This window comes from Rhinatrema bivittatum, chromosome 2 (genome assembly GCF_901001135.1).
Source record: "Rhinatrema bivittatum chromosome 2, aRhiBiv1.1, whole genome shotgun sequence".
Lineage (NCBI taxonomy): Eukaryota > Metazoa > Chordata > Amphibia > Gymnophiona > Rhinatrematidae > Rhinatrema > Rhinatrema bivittatum.
In genome coordinates this window covers 632,099,416-632,115,405 of record NC_042616.1, presented here as the reverse complement: position 1 = coordinate 632,115,405, position 15,990 = coordinate 632,099,416, and the positions used below count along the sequence as shown (strand labels likewise).

The 15,990-nt window shown below is 43.8% G+C and overlaps 1 protein-coding gene across 1 annotated transcript in view; it reads left to right on the top strand.

Annotated features, from left to right (window-relative positions):
• The window catches only part of RB1CC1 (RB1 inducible coiled-coil 1), a 434,332-nt gene that overhangs the window by 137,938 nt on the left and 280,404 nt on the right, over positions 1 to 15,990 (top strand). The window contains 2 exon segments of the mRNA XM_029591270.1: positions 7,753 to 7,939; positions 8,033 to 8,114. Coding sequence (XP_029447130.1) covers positions 7,753 to 7,939; positions 8,033 to 8,114 — 269 coding nt within the window.

The window sequence follows — 15,990 nt, the reverse complement described above, 5'->3', positions numbered from 1 at the left end:
AAATGGAGAAATTACTTACCTGATAATTTCGTTTTCCTTAGTGTAGACAGATGGACTTAGCTACCTGCCCACAGCTGCCCATGAACAGTACCAAGAAATCGCCCATGAGGCGAATCTCGATTCCATGAGAGTGCAGGTAAGCCGTTGCCCTATCCTCAGATCAGGGCACCTATAGTGTTGCTGGGATCCAGCGCTTTCGTGGTTGAGTACAGTTATGGTCTCCAGTTTTTTAATCAAGTATTAATTTGTATTCAAGTTCAAATTAAATATTTCAATAGTATGTCCACAATGGCTTTGGAAGAGAATACTGAATGGCTGAGGTCACTGCAGGGGTATATCTAAGGTGACGTCAGCTTTGAAACCTGATTCCATCTCCATCTGTTAGCAGGGGAGCACATAACTCCGTTGGTCCTGAGTCCATCTGTCTACACTAAGGAAAACAAAATTATCAGGTAAGTAATTTCTCCATTTTATGAACTGCATATCATTAATGTTGCCATTTTTTTAGCTGATTGTAGTAGTATTCCCCCATGGAAATTAATTATTATCTATATGTAGCAGTGATCTGGCTGCATTATTCTTCCTGAATGTATTGGGAACTCTGCTTGGAGTGGCAGTTGCCACTCTAAAGAGGCTTGTCTTAGGAGAATATACTTGACTTGCGAGATCAAAGTTGGCTTAGTTCCTTCGTCGCTGTGGATATCGTGTTTGCTGTTTTTTAATGAAGTGGATTATAGTTCCAGATCTGTGTGACATTTTTTTTCCCTCAAATTCAGAGTCTTTGAGGGCACTGCTGCTTGGCACCTGTGCCACCCCCTTACCTGTTGGCTGTCTCTATTGGTTTCTCTGAGCAGTTACTGCTATTTACTTTTGTTAACTTCAGCTCCAAGTTAATTGTCTTACCATTCATTATCTATACTCCTTTTCCAAGCCCACGGACGTATGGGCACAGGGCTGCTCAGATGCTGTGATGGCAATGAAACAGAACAATTGCAACTTGAAGGTGCTACCAGGGTGTCGAGGAATCTGGGGATTTGTGATATAATATCAGGCATCCTTCAGGGTATTTCCCTTTTTAATTGTGAATAGATCACCTGTCCTCTTTAGTGACTTATAAAATATGCTGCGGACTGCTTCAGAGTGAGTCTGGTAGAGATGTTGGAAATTTGTTGCTGTCCATCGTTGCTGAAGATGGGTAACTGTGCCTCAAGGACTCAATAGGGTATAATTCTGATTGCCTGTCTTCATTTAATGAACAGCTCTGCCTTATGTTCCATCTACAGTTTGTGACATCTGGGGTTTGGGAGGGGATGTACTAGTTGCTAGTAGTTTGTTTGTAGGTTTGAGAATGGGAATTGGTGATGTGCTTGGGGTCCAACCATGATGTCCTAACTTGCACCAAATGTGCCCAAATGACACCCAAAGGTCATAAGGCTCGGCTGGAGAAGATGGAACTTATCTTTCGGTCTAAAACCCCAACTCTATCGATAGCTTCGATGTCCGAACCAGTGCCATCTACTTCGCGCCAGCACTGTGAAATCGCTGCTGCCCGACCGGCTTCGACGACTCTGCGATTGTCGACTCCTTCTCTCTCTCCACGGGAAAAGGTCGGGGGAGAACACCGTGAAAAACGTCGACACCGCCGTCGAAAAGCTCAGGCCACTGATACAGGCAAGCCCTTGGCATTGACATCATCTGAGCCACCGAAAAAGAAATCCCGTCCAGAAAAGGCCCCATCCTCTTCTGTGTCTGGGTCACCAAGGCGTTCCCACCTGGACAGGTGCCGGGAGCCGTGACTCCACTTTCACCGGTGGACCCTCCGGCCATACCAGTGCTGCCTCCTACTCCGGATCCGGGGCTCCACGCTCCAGGTTTCCGCAAGGAATTGGATCGGATGATCCAAGAGGCTATCGGGAAAGCACTCCAGGGGTTCAAACCTCCATCGATAACGGTGCTGGTTCCTGAGCCATCACCGACTCGATACCTATGGCTCTTGCACCGCTATTGGCTAGAATGGATGCATTAATCTGTACCCTTCCACCAGTCGATCCGAGGGAGCCGGTGGCGCCAATTCCTTCCACACCGATACCCTTATCGTCAGATGAAGAAGAAACACCTCCATTCCACCCTCTGGAGTGCTACCACCAATGCGTTCATCGATGTCGCCGATTCCATCGGTGCCCCCTTCGATGCCTACGATGCCTCCATCGATGCCTTCGGTGCCACCTCTGATTCCATCGATGCCTAGGCCTGGACCTTCAGGATTAGCACGGTTTCTCCCATCTGATAATCCCATGGGAGCTGGTGACGAGCCTTATGATCCCTGGACCGATGACACGTCCCAGGACACTGATGATCTACCTTCACAGCCCTCTCCTCCTGATTAAAGAAGGCGTTCTCCTCCAAAGGATTTGTCCTTCATTAATTTTATAAAGGACATGTCTGAAACAATTCCTTTTCAGCTTCAGACAGAAGAGGACTCCAGGCACAAGATGCTGGAAGTACTCCAGTTCATTGATGCTCCTAAGGAAATCATGTCTATTCCAGTACATGAGATCCTTATTGATCTATTGAAAGGAAATTGGGAGCATCCAGGTTCTGTACCACCTGTCAATCGTAAGACAGATGCTGCTTACTTAGTACAGTCAGCTCCTGGTTTTCAACGATCACAGCTAGTTGTGGAGTCAGCCCAGAAAAGAGAAAGACGGTCCAAGCCTCATTCTTCTATACCTCCAGGAAAAGAACAAAAGTTCCTGGATGCATTGGGCAGACGTGTATTTCATGGTTCAATGCAAATTTCTCGCATTGCCTCCTACCAATTATACATGACTCAGTACAATAGGGACCTGTTCATAAAGATCCAGGAGTTTTCTGAATCTCTACCGGAACAGTTTCAAGACCAGCTTCATACCCTTACTCAAAAAGGTCTAGATGCTGGCAAACATGAGGTCCGTGCTGCATATGACATCTTCGACACTGCCTCTAGAGTCTCTGCAGCAGGAATAAGTGCAAGAAGATGGGCCTGGCTCAAGTCTTCTGACCTCAGGCCAGAAGTACAGGATAGGTTAGCTGACTTACCCTGTGCTGGTGATAATCTTTTCGGTGAAAAGATTCAAGAAACAGTGGCGCAGCTCAAGGACCACCATGAGACTCTCCGCCAACTCTCCTTAGTACCTTCTGATTACTCTTCCTCTTCAAAGAGATCTTTCAGAAGAGACTCCAAGAGGCCTGCGTACAAACCAAGGGGATATTACCCTCCGGCTTCCAGAGGTTGTCCCTCCGGGCCTTACCAAAAAGGCTAATCCAGACAACCTCGGACCCAAAAGACACAGCCAGCCCCTCAGCCGGCCTTGCGTCCAGATTTTGACTCCTTCCTGGAGAGCAGTGCCTAACCTCCTCTTCCTTCCGTACCCGTAGGAGGTCGATTGTGCCACTTCACCAGCATGTGGCACATGATCACGACAGATCAGTGGGTACTAGCTATAGTGACTCAAGGTTACCACCTCAACTTCCTCCCTGTTCCACCAGATTCCCCACCTCGGCTGATGTGGGGTACATCCAACCACTCTCACCTTCTCGATCAGGAAGTTTCCATCCTTTTCGAGTCCCGGGCAATAGAACCAGCAGGGCCAGGGATTCTATTCCCGGTATTTTCTAATCCCAAAAATGTCAGGTGGCGTTCGTCCATTACTGGATCTTCGCGCCTTAAACAAATACCTACAAAGAGAGAAGTTCAAGATGATGACCTCGGGTTCTCTACTTCCCCTTCTGCAAAGGGAAGACTGGCTCTGCTCTCTAGACCTCCAGGATGCTTACATGCACATCTCAATCACTCCGTCACATCGCAGATTCCTGCGGTTCCTAGTAGGCCCAAAGCACTTCCAGTATCGAGTGTTGCCATTCGGCCTAGCATCTGCCCCACGAGTCTTCACCAAGTGTCTCTTCGTGGTAGCAGCCTATCTCAGGACTCAAAGTGTCCATGTCTACCCCTATCTCGACGATTGGTTGATCAGGGCTCCCACTCATCATGCTGCGCTGACATCCCTACGTCTCACTTTGCATACCCTGATTTCCGTAGGGTTCCTCATAAACTATCCAAAATCCAGGCTAGTTCCATCTCAAACCCTGTTGTTCATAGGGGCCGACTTGGACACTTTAAAAAGCGAAAGCATTCCTACCCCGGGATCGGGCTCTCACTCTTGCATCTCTGGCCCATCAACTACAGTCTCGACAACACTCAACTGCATGTCACTTTCTGATCTTACTGGGTTATATGGCCTCTTCGGTGCATGCCACTCTGATGGCCCGCCTTGCCATGAGAGTAATGCAGTGGATTCTAAAATCACAGTGGATTCAGTCTTCTCAGCCAATGTCCGCCATTGTCCACATCACCAACCAGCTCCGCTTATCGCTGGCTTTGTGGATAAACCAATCCAATCTTCTTCAAGGCCTTCCATTTCAGGTTGCAGAACCTCAAATAACCTTGACAACTGATGCCTCCAACCTCGGCTGGGGTGCACATGTTGCAAACCTGCAAACTCAGGGCATCTGGTCTCCAGAGGAAGCCAAACACCAGATAAATTTCCTAGAGCTTTGTGCAATCAGATATGCTCTCAGGGTCTTTCAGGATTACCTCACCAACAAGGTCATCCTGATTCAAACCGACAACCAGGTGGCCATCTGGTACATCAACAAACAAGGGGGAACGGGCTCCTACCTCCTGTGTCAGGAAGCTGCACAGATATGGGTGGAGGCTTTTTCCCACTCGATGTGCCTCAGGGCCTCCTGCTTGCCGGGAGTGGACAATGTGTTGGCAGACAAGCTGAGTCGCACTTTTCAACCGCATGAGTGGTCCCTCAACCCCACAGTAGAGGACTCAATATTCCAACACTGGGGTTACCCTCACATAGACCTCTTTGTGTCAATCCATAACCGCAAAGTAGGAAACATCTGCTCTCTCACTCGCAGCCAACACTTGCAGCCAAGAGACGCTTTCTCCCTCTTGTGGACCAGCGGTCTCCTTTATGCATATCCTCCACTTCCACTCATTTCGAAGACTCTCGTGAAGTTACAAAAGGACAGGGGATTGATGATTCTGATAGCCCCTCACTGGCCATGCCAGGTGTGGTTTCCAGTACTTCAGGACCTATCAATTCGCCGGCACATGCCTCTGGGGAAGGACCCACTTCTGATCACTCAGAATGACGGATGCCTACGTCACCCCAACCTCCAGGTCCTATCTCTGACTGCCAGGATGTTGAAAGGTTAATACTTCAATCTCTTTAACCTTTCAGAGCCGGTTTCCCGTGTCCTCGTAACTTCACGAAAGCCTTCCACAAGAAAGTCTTATCGCTATAAATGGAACAGGTTTATGGTACGGTGTACTTCACTTGTTGCACAGCGAAGTTTCTTGACTATCTCTGGCACCTGTCAGAGTCAGACCTGAAAACATCCTCTATCAAGGTTCATGTCCGTGCAGTGGCCGCCTTCCATAAAGGTGTCGGGGATGTCTCCATATCGGTACAACCCCTGGTAACACGCTTTTTGAGGGGCTTGCTGCACCTTTAAACCTCCATTGCGCCCTACAGCCCCTTCTTGGGACCTTAATGTGATTTTGGGGTGGCTCATGAAACTGCCGTTTGAGCCTCTCCAATCCTGTGATCTCCGCTATCTCACCTGGAAGGTGATATTTTCTTCTGGCGATCACATCCGTTCGCAGAGTTAGTGAGTTGCAAGCCTTAGTCACCTACCCGCCTTACACTAAACGTCTGCATCACAGGATAGTACTCCGCACTCACCCTAAGTTTTTGCCTAAGGTAGTATCGGAGTTTCATATTAATCAATCCATTATACTACCCACTTTCTTTCCCAGGCCCCATTCAAACCCAGGAGAACAGGCTCTGCATACTCTCGACTGCATACTCTTGACTGTAAACGTGCTCTAGCTTTCTACCTAGACCGTACAGCCGTCTCTTTTGATACCATCAAATTGGGTAAATCTGTGGGAAAACAGATCCTCTCCTCCTGGTTAGCGGACTGTATTTCCTTTTGCTATCAACAGGCAGGCATTCCGCTCCAAGACAGTGTCAAGGCACACTCTATCAGGGCCATGGCGACTTCAGTAATGCACCTCCGCTCGGTGCCACTTACTAACATTTGTAAAGCTGCTACCTGGAGCTCTCTCCATACCGTTACAACCCATTATTGCTTAGACAAGGCTGGCAGACAAGATTCCATCTTCGGCCAGTCTGTCCTATGGAACTTATTTGCCAATTAATATACCAACATACTTCCACCGACCCATCAGGGTTCAGGATGCCCTTTTAACCAAATTTCCACTCCAGTTGTGCCTGTTGCACGTCTTTGGGTACATTTGGTGCATTGCTTGGGCATCCTCAGCTCAGTACTCACCCATATGTGAGGACTACCATCCTGCTTGTCCTGTGAGAAAGCAGAGTTGCTTACCTATAACAGGTGTTCTCACAGGACAGCAGGATGTTAGTCCTCACGAAACCTGCCCGCCACCCCGCGGTGTTGGATTCGTTAAGTTTCTTATTTTTCGCATGTACTTTTATTATAAGATGAGACTGAAGGGGGACCCCTGCTGGTTGCAGGGTTGGTGCTATGCTGGGCATGCCCAGTAGGTGCCAGTCAAAGTTCTAGAAACTTTGACAAAAGTTTTCCGTGATTGGGCTCCATCCTGTTGATGTCACCCATATGTGAAGACTAACATCCTGCTGTCCTGTGAGAACACCTGCTACAGGTAAGCAACTCTGCTTTTCCAGGAACCCTCACAGTTCAACCACCAATAAACTTTCAGGCAGACCTATGAAAGAGGATTATTGCAGCGTGATCTGTTTTCAACATCCTCAACCTTGTCCTTCAAATTGCTCACTGCTGCTTGTAATGCTATAAGTTATGTCTCCTGTACTTGATCTCTTCTTGAATATCTGTTCTACATCCTTGATCTGATAATTAAAGGTTTCCAACTTATTTATTATTTCTGTTTGCTGTTCATTCATCTTGTTAAACTTAGAGTTGAGGGCCTGTATCATTGCTGCGTTTAGTTTTGCTTTCACCATTGGGTTTATGGAGGCCATTTCTGCATCAGCCGAAGATGTTGCCATTTTGTCATTAGGCCTCACTTTTTTGTTCTCTTTTTTAGCAGTTCTGGATGACATGACTAGTAACAGCCAGTTTATATAATATCCATTGCTTCTTCCCTGCTGGGATCAGGTTCTTAACTGAAGTAGGGAGGCCGATGAAAACATATATGAGGTGGCACCTTGAGCCAGGCAAAGACATGTCCTGCCTCACTCAAAACATCATGTGGCCTTCTGGGCTTTTAAAATTCACCTATGTGGTGCAGCTTGCACAAGTTGAGGGTAGTTTAACTTTCAGATCTTGGACATAAAAGTATTCTAATTACTACTCTTTGCGCATTTGTGTTTATCTTCCTTATACTCCTATTTTCTTTCCCATGGTTTCATAATGAGATAAGATAGTGTGTTATGGCTAAGATAGCTTTATAACTGCCAGCAGACTCTCACTCCCTTCTGTTTCTGTCTCTGAGTGTGAGTCACTTAGTGAACTACAATTTCCCTCTCATTTGTAGAAGTGGGAATATGATCCTTTAACCATTCTTATACAAGGAAAGAGATAGGACTGAGAACCACAAATTTTATCCCTTGTTCATTATCTTCTGTGTTACTATGTTTTGGCACTAAAGATCCTTTATGGTGTACCTTGTAGGTGGTGTTGCTTTGTGATGCTTCATGCTGACCAAGATGGAGAAAAACTGCAAGCCTTGTTTCGTCTCTTAACAGAACTGTTAGAACGAGTCAAGATAGTAGAAGCACTAAGTACAGTACCTCAAATGTATTGCCTGGCTGTTGTTGAGGTTGTGAGGAGAAAGATGTTCATAAAACACTACAGGGAGGTAAGCTAGAATTTTCATTTGCTAATATTTTCATGTGTGCATGCATGATTTGATACACCATAGAAACTGTATTTTGCTTTGTTGTTACTACAGTGGGCTAATGCTTTGGTAAAAGATGGGAAACATCTATATGAGGCTGAAAAGGCAAAAAGGGAAACTTTTGGAAAACTATTTAGTAAGTATTGCTATTTTTATTTTCTGTTATTTTTTTTGTAAAATAATTGATTATTTTTAAAGAAATGTTCATGATTTTGGATTTTGAAACCTATAACAAATATTCTGTGATGCATCCCATTTTATTTTCATATGATTTCACTGCCAGAGCTGATAGTTTTCTCTAAGTACAAAATCTATTAATGTATGCAGTCCTGTTTTCTGTACTTTCTAATTTTCATTTCCGTAATGGGGCTTTGACTTGGGAACCTCTTGAAGATTTTACCGTGTCGACCATTAGGTCACAACTCAGATTATGTTTGTAGCAATGACCCCATGAGTAATCATACTTTTTACATAAGATATTGGGATTATCAGAAGATAACAGTGATCAGTCAGTGTTATGACAGCACATATTGCTCACCATCTTGTGCCAGAAGGAAAAAAATCAACATATAATGTTTTATATGCTTTCAAACATATATAATGTTGGAAAGAATGATGTAAAAAGGGATCAATGTCCATCTCTCAATTTAGCTGTAGGCACAATAGTGCTCTAAATAAAGGGGAGGAAATTCACCAAATTTGTCATGCAGGAAAAAAAAGTCAATATCGCCTAATAATTCAAAAACCAGAAATTGAGCCTTCAAAAAAACTCCTCATTGCTTTCTTTGGGAATCAGAAACTGCAGAATGTTGACTAGTGCTCCATTCTAAACGACTTGCCCCACCCTTTCAGCACTTTCTCACAGAGCCTCACAGGCAGATAGGGAAAAATAAGTGAAGCAGCTAGTGGAGAATGGCATCAAAAGCCACCTTCAAAGCCACCTCCCCCATACTTCCAAAGTATACAGTACAAACGCCTCTTCTACAAATCTCTATTGGACAGCATTCCTGAAACATTGTCTTTGCATGCTTTCCTTACTTGTTCAGAATTTGCCAGATTTGCACCTGCTGCTTATTCATATTGTCCTCTCCTTTAATTTGTCTCTTTTGTGCCTTTGCCAGTTGGTTGTTTGGATTGGCAATATGCAGTCCATATGTGGTACAAGTAGGCCTCTGGCCTGGGGACTTGCCTAAATTCCCATCCTGGCAGAAGTTCCAGGGAGTTTCGTCCAACTGCTAGGCACTGATGGAGGTTCAGATAGTGAAGGAATCTAGGATCAAACCATTCCCGTGAGAAGGAGAGCTCATCCTCCCCAGACAACTGGGGAGGATGAGCCCAAGTTAATCTTCATGGCCCAAGTTAATCTTCACCTCTGATACTCTGTATGTTGTAGCCTTCCCTCCTGGCAATGCATCTCCTCAGTGGATTGGGCATCCAAATGGCAGATGAAATTTAATGTGGACAAGTGCAAGATGTTGCACATAGGGAAAAATAACCCTTGCTGTAGTTACACGATGTTAGGTTCCATATTAGGAACTACCACCCAGGAAAAGAATCTAGGCATCATAATGTATAATACTTTAAAATCGTCGGCTCAGTGTGCTGCAGCAGTCAAAACAAGCAAACAGAATGTTAGGAATTATTAGGAAGGGAATGGTTAATAAAACGGAAAATGTCATAATGCCTCTGTATCGCTCCATGGTGAGACCGCACCTTGAATACTGTGTACAATTCTGGTCGCCGCATCTCAAAAAAAAGATATAGTTGCGATGGAGAAGATACAGAGAAGGGCAACCAAAATGATAAAGGGGATGGAATAGGTCCCCTATGAGGAAAGGTTGAAGAGGTTAGAGCTGTTCAGCTTGGAGAAGAGATGGCTGAGGGGGGATATGGTAGAGGTCTTTAAGATCATGAGAGGTCGTGAACGAGTAGATGTGAATCGGCTATTTACACTTTCGGATAATAGAAGGACTAGGGGGCATTCCATGAAGTTAGCAAGTAGCACATTTAAGACTAATCGGAGACAATTTTTTTTCACTCAACGCACAGTTAAGCTCTGGAATTTGTTGCCAGAGGATGTGGTTAGTGCAGTTAGTATAGCTGGTTTCAAAAAAGGTTTGGATAAGTTCTTGGAGGAGAAGTCCATTAACTGTTATTAATCAAGTTTACTTAGGGAATAGCCACTGCTATTAATTGCATCAGTAGCATGGGATCTTCTTGGTGTTTGGGTAATTGCCAGGTTCTTGTGGCCTGGTTTTGCCTCTGTTGGAAACAGGATGCTGGGCTTGATGGACCCTTGGTCTGACCCAGCATGGCAATTTCTTATGCTCTTAAGTGCTATTACATCTTACCATCCCCACGTGGATGGAAAGCTGATCTCCATTCACCCATTGATCTCAAAAGTCATAAAAAGATTATGGCAGTTTAAAACCCAGTCCTAAACCTGCAGTTCTGTAGGATTTCAGTGTTGTCTTTGCACAGTTGATGAAAGATCCTTTTGAACCACTGGAGTTTGTTCTACTGAGATTCCTCATTTGGAAAGTTATTTCTAGTGGCATTCACTTCAACGAGGAGAGTTAGTGAGTAATGAGCCCTGGTCTTGTACTCTTCTTAACTGTAATTTATTCACAGTAGGGCGATGCTATGCATTCACCCAAAATTTCTCCTGAAAGCTTTGTCAGCTTTTCACATCAATCAAGCTATTTTCTTACTGGTGTGTTTCCCAAAGCCGCATGCTTAAAGGGATGAGAAACCCTTCATATATTGAAATGTAAGAATACGATAGCTTATTGCCTGCAAAAGACTCAAGCAAATTGTCAGCTTTTTGTCTGAACCTAACAATATTGGGATAGCAGTAGCTAAACATACTCTTTCTAATTGGTTGGTGGACTGCAGATTACAGAGCCAGTCAAAGCCCATGAAGTGCAAGCCATGGTGGTTTCTGACTTTTCTCAAAGCTGAGGCTTCATGGTCTGTGCACCACTTCACAATAAATTTCAACGAGTAGTTTTGTGTAACCTGTTCTCCCAGTAGCCCACTCTCCACGGGGGATCCAGGTTGCTTATTCAGTAAGTGCTCTACAGTGCAACCCTCAGCTTGAGACTTTCCATGTGTCCTGGTTGATTCAGCCCTCTTTGTCAATGGGGGAAGCAAATTTCTTTACTGTAAATGGGGTTCTCCTTGGATAGCAGGATGAATTAGCCATGCTTAATACCTATCTTCCTAGCTGGAGACTCAACTACATAGCTAATGATAAGCACGACAGATGGACTGAGGGCTTATGAGGCAGTGTTCATGTGGGAACTCCTACACATGCTCAGAAAGAGTGGTCTATTCTTTGCTGTTGAATGTCATCATCCACGTGTCATGGCTAATTCATTCTGCTGTCTGGAGAATTCTGTTTATGGTAAGCAAATTCACCTAAGCCACCAGCAGACTTTTCTATGACAGGACAAAAAAACAAGGAGCAAAACTCAAACTCAATGATGGCAAGTGGTTGATACCCCTCATTTCACAGGGCAGTGCACTGACTGGACGTGACAACGGACTGGAAACTTAGAAAAAGCGACTGATAAGCCTACCTATAGACACTGAAAAAGTGAGGAAAGTCCGCAGGGCCTTGCAATAAATTATTTCTGCCTGACTCTTCAGCAAAAAAAACCCCCAGGTCTTGCTGGAGAAGTGAAGTCCATGGCCGGTGGGCTCCACAGAAAAGAAGAAACTGAGGGACCTCTGAATAGACGCATGGTATTATGCCAGCCTGCATGTGCCCAGTAAGGAACAGTCAAAGTCCTAGAAACTTTGACATAAAAGTTCCGGGCCAGGCTTCATTCAGTATTGTCACCTATATGTGAGGTCTTCCATCTTTCTTGTCCCCTGAGAATAGCTTATTTAGCTTTGTCAATTAGAGCACTACAGACAACTTCTTCTGCTGTTACCAGCTTGAAATTCTTATAGTACAAGAATGCAAGGAGAATAAATGTTAATATAGGAACAATGACTGGGACCTCAGAAAGAGAAATAAGGGGAGAAAGGATTTTAGGAGATGAAGGATGAGGATGTTGAGGATACAGAAGGAGAATGGAGTATGTGAGGAGATAAATATAGGAAAAACCATGCAGAGGCAAAGGTTCAGGATTACGTAGATTTGTAGAAGCGGGTTTTGGATTTCTTACATTACTTTTTAGGAGCATGCTTTGCCTCATAGTTTTTCTCTGTTGCCAAATATCTAAACTTTAGTGACCTGATTATAAAGAAAAGACAATTCTGCTGGAAAAGAGAAGACAGAGCTGTTTCAGAATAAATAATTTAATTTAATATCACATTTAGGTGTCTTGAACATTTGTCCCTAAGCCCTCAATGTCTTGGAGGGGGTTGTGGATATGTTGGGGAGGGTTTATTAATATGTGTTTTTTGTGTATTTAACAGGTAAGTAGAGGAGTGTAGGTGTGTTAGGACTGAGAGGGAGGGTTCTGGGTGGGTGGTGGTACCTGAAAAGTGTGGGTGAAAGTGGCTTAGAAGATGCCTTTAGGTGCCTGTTTTTTTGCCAACTGCTTACGTTATTTCCCTGTCATTGTCTGTGTTGATCTGTGTCAAATTGCTGCTGTAATGGTAAGGGGAAGCTCTGGGAATAGAGTGCTAGTCAACATTTGGCAGCCTATAATTGTTTCCATAAAAAGTACTGAGATGTTTTGGGAGGCAAGTTACTCTGAAAATACTAACTAATGGTTCTCGTTTCTGAACTAGTCTGTGAGAGTCCCATTGTTTTTTCCTGCATGCCAAATTTAATGAGATTGTGTCGTTTGTTTCAGACAGTTATTATATTTACAAACAGATGGGGCCTGATATCCTCAAATGCTGTCGAAATACTGCAAAATGTGTCCCTTCTCAGTGAATTTTCTGGTCCATGCTGAATTGCTGCAGGAGACCAGAGAGTCAGGTTCAGTCCAGGAGAGGTGAACATCTCTAGTCCCAGCTGTGTGTTTTCAGTTGCCATGCTGCTGTCAAACAACTTCCTGGTTCTTGCTTGTCCCCTCCCTCCATGATCATAAGGTGGAAGGAAGAGGAGGAGAGCAGCAGCACATCGGGCTGCATCCTGCTCCTCTGCATGCTGAGCCAGTTGCTGCTTTCAATCACAGGACATTATTCAACCATGACTGAAAGTTGCACTTGGGCCCTGCCTGAGAGGAGGAGGTGGAGGAGGAGGAGGACGACAGGGCCTGAAATGTTGGTGTTCACCAACTCTTCCTTGCAGCCTGACCAGTGCTGGCAGAGTGGAGAAGGGTAGATTGTGGCAACGGGAGAGGGAAATAAGGGGGGAGGTTGTGTGAAACAGGAGGGAAGATAAGGGAAAGATGAAGGGGGGGGGGGTGTATGTGAAATGGGAGAGACTGAGGGGATAAGGAAAAAGGAGATGGGTTGTTATAAGGAGATTGAGGAATTAGGGTTTGTGAGAAAGAGATGCTGGGGAAGCTGGGTGGGTGTGTATTTGAGATTTTATTTATTTTATTTAATTTAGAATTTTATATTCCACTTTTCACACTTTTTTCAGCACTTCAAAGTGGATCACATTCAGGTACTGTAAATATTTTCCTATCCCTAGAGGGCTTACAATCTAAGTTTGGATAGGGACAATTAAAGAACTGGAGTGGAAAGAGGAAAAGAGAGAGTATGGGGTAGGAAGGCGATAGAGAAAGAAGAGGGTAGAGATTGGGGGTTGAGATAAGATAAGCAGAGCTGGAGCCAGGGGAGGGATACATCCCTCTCCTCGCTCTAGATCTCCATCCCTCCCAAACAAGATTTCAAGTCCTCTCTCCCCTCTTGTTCTTCTCCCTCTTCCTTCCATCCCCGATCTTTCCACTTTCTCCATCCCTATTCTTCCCTTCTTCTCTTCCACTCCTTTCCCCAATTCTCCCTTTCTTATTTATTTTGTTTATTTAGGCGTTTTATATACTGTCATTCCAAAAGAAGATCACAATGGTTTACAAAATCAATATTCATATTCATAATCAACTTTCTTCCCACCTCCCCATCTCCATTCCCTCCCATTCCTGATCCCTTCTTCCTTCCCTTCCTCTCATTCCATTTCCTCATCCTCCTTGGTTCTCCCATCCTCTCCTCCCTCTGTACCTCTTTCCTTCTCCATCTCTTCTCCTTCTACCCCTCCTGCCTAAGATTATTCTTTATTTCCCTCTTCTGAGATTTCCTCTTTATCCATTCACAGATCTCTTCCCCTGCTTTCTTCCCAGGTTCAATCACTGAGCACCCTTTTCCTCCAGTAGAGACCACAGAAATTGATATTCAAACACCAGATAGTTGGATTAGTAGGACTTATGTTCAGAGGCTACTATCAATTATCTGGCTATCTGGTTAGCAAGATAAGTTGTGGACAGACAATGGATGGATTGGGAGAGTTCTATTTAGTGAGATGTTGTCCATCTAAGTAACGATATTCAGCCTTAAACAGATAACCTAGGCATGCCCTGGCTAAGATAGACATGCTCAATAGCAGGTTTAATCTTACAAGGATACGTTTATCCATCTAAATAGCAATCTCTGGGGATATTCAACAGCATAGCCTTGCTGCTGAATATCCCATCTCAGTTAGTTGGATATGTCTTCCCGGCTAACTTAGATACCTAGCTAGCTTTTCATTATTGACCTCAAAATAAATTAACTGGACACAGAAATGTCAGAAAATGTCTTTTTCCATGGTCAAGTGGGAAAAGTGTCAGCCACGCATTTTTAAATAGAAGCTTCAGCTACCCTCCTCTGTCTCCTCATTTTGTGAAATGTTAAAGGGAAATATAATTAAATTCAGATCATAACTCTTAGCTAGTGAGTCTCCACTTGTGTGGCTGACTTTGTTTCTGCTTATCCACAAAAACAGCAAATATATTTACATATAATGAGTGTTCTCCATGGACAGCAGAACAGCCATACAATCGCTCCCACCTCCCCTTATAGTTAAAGCTAGCTTGAAAAAGGACTGAGGGACCCATGTGGTGAGAGAAACATGGGAAATCATGTGCATACTCAGAAAAGATTTTGTTTTTTTGAGCTTGAGAAGAGAGTATGCTCCAACATGGCGCCATGGGATCATGTCAATAACTTGTGTGGCTGTTTGTTTTTCTGTACATGGAAAACACCTGCTAAAGGTAAGTATCCTTGCCTTATTGTCATAAAATAAAAAATACACTTTTTAAGTTGCAAATATTTACAGAATTATGCAAATTTACCACATAAATGCCACAGATTTTTTAAAAATCTGCCAGAGAATTTACTAATTCTCACCACTGAATCATGAAAAATTTGCTGCAGAAGATCGAGAACTCTACAAAGAGACATGGATCCTAACGTACATAATTCTTTCCAACATTCCATATGATGGAATACACAAAATGGGTATAGTGGGAAGAAAAGAAGGGAAAGGGAGGATTACAGTTGGAAGAAGTTAGGAAAAGTGATCGAGGGGGAGTTATAGTATGGTGATAGAAGGTTAATACATGTGTATATAACAATGGGAGTGCATCAAACTTTTCTGGAATAGAACTCGTGTCAGTTTTATTTTTTGAATGGATAACTAATTGTCCTTGTATAATTCACATCTGAAGAAGAGACCTGTCAGGTCTCAGACATAAGTACTAAAACATATTTTTGGTGATTATGGGTTTCACGGCCCTGAAAGAGTCTTGTAAGAAATTTACTAATACTATTGATTAGAATTGGACTTGTCAGTCAGGCATAAGGTATTTTTTGAGAAAATGTAATTTGCTTTTATAGTACTTTGATAGAAATTTTTTTTAAAGGGAATAACTGAAACACAGGTAGCATTTCTGCCCACAGTGCTAAAATAACAAAAGTAAAATGTGCTGGTTTTCTTTTTCTTTTTTTTTATCTGTAAAGTATTGATAATGGGATATTGTAGAGAAATATAAATTTCCTCTGCATTCAGGCAGGTCAATCCCCAGGGTTATGCACCTCTGCCAACAGAAGGAGATGGAGCAAAAGCT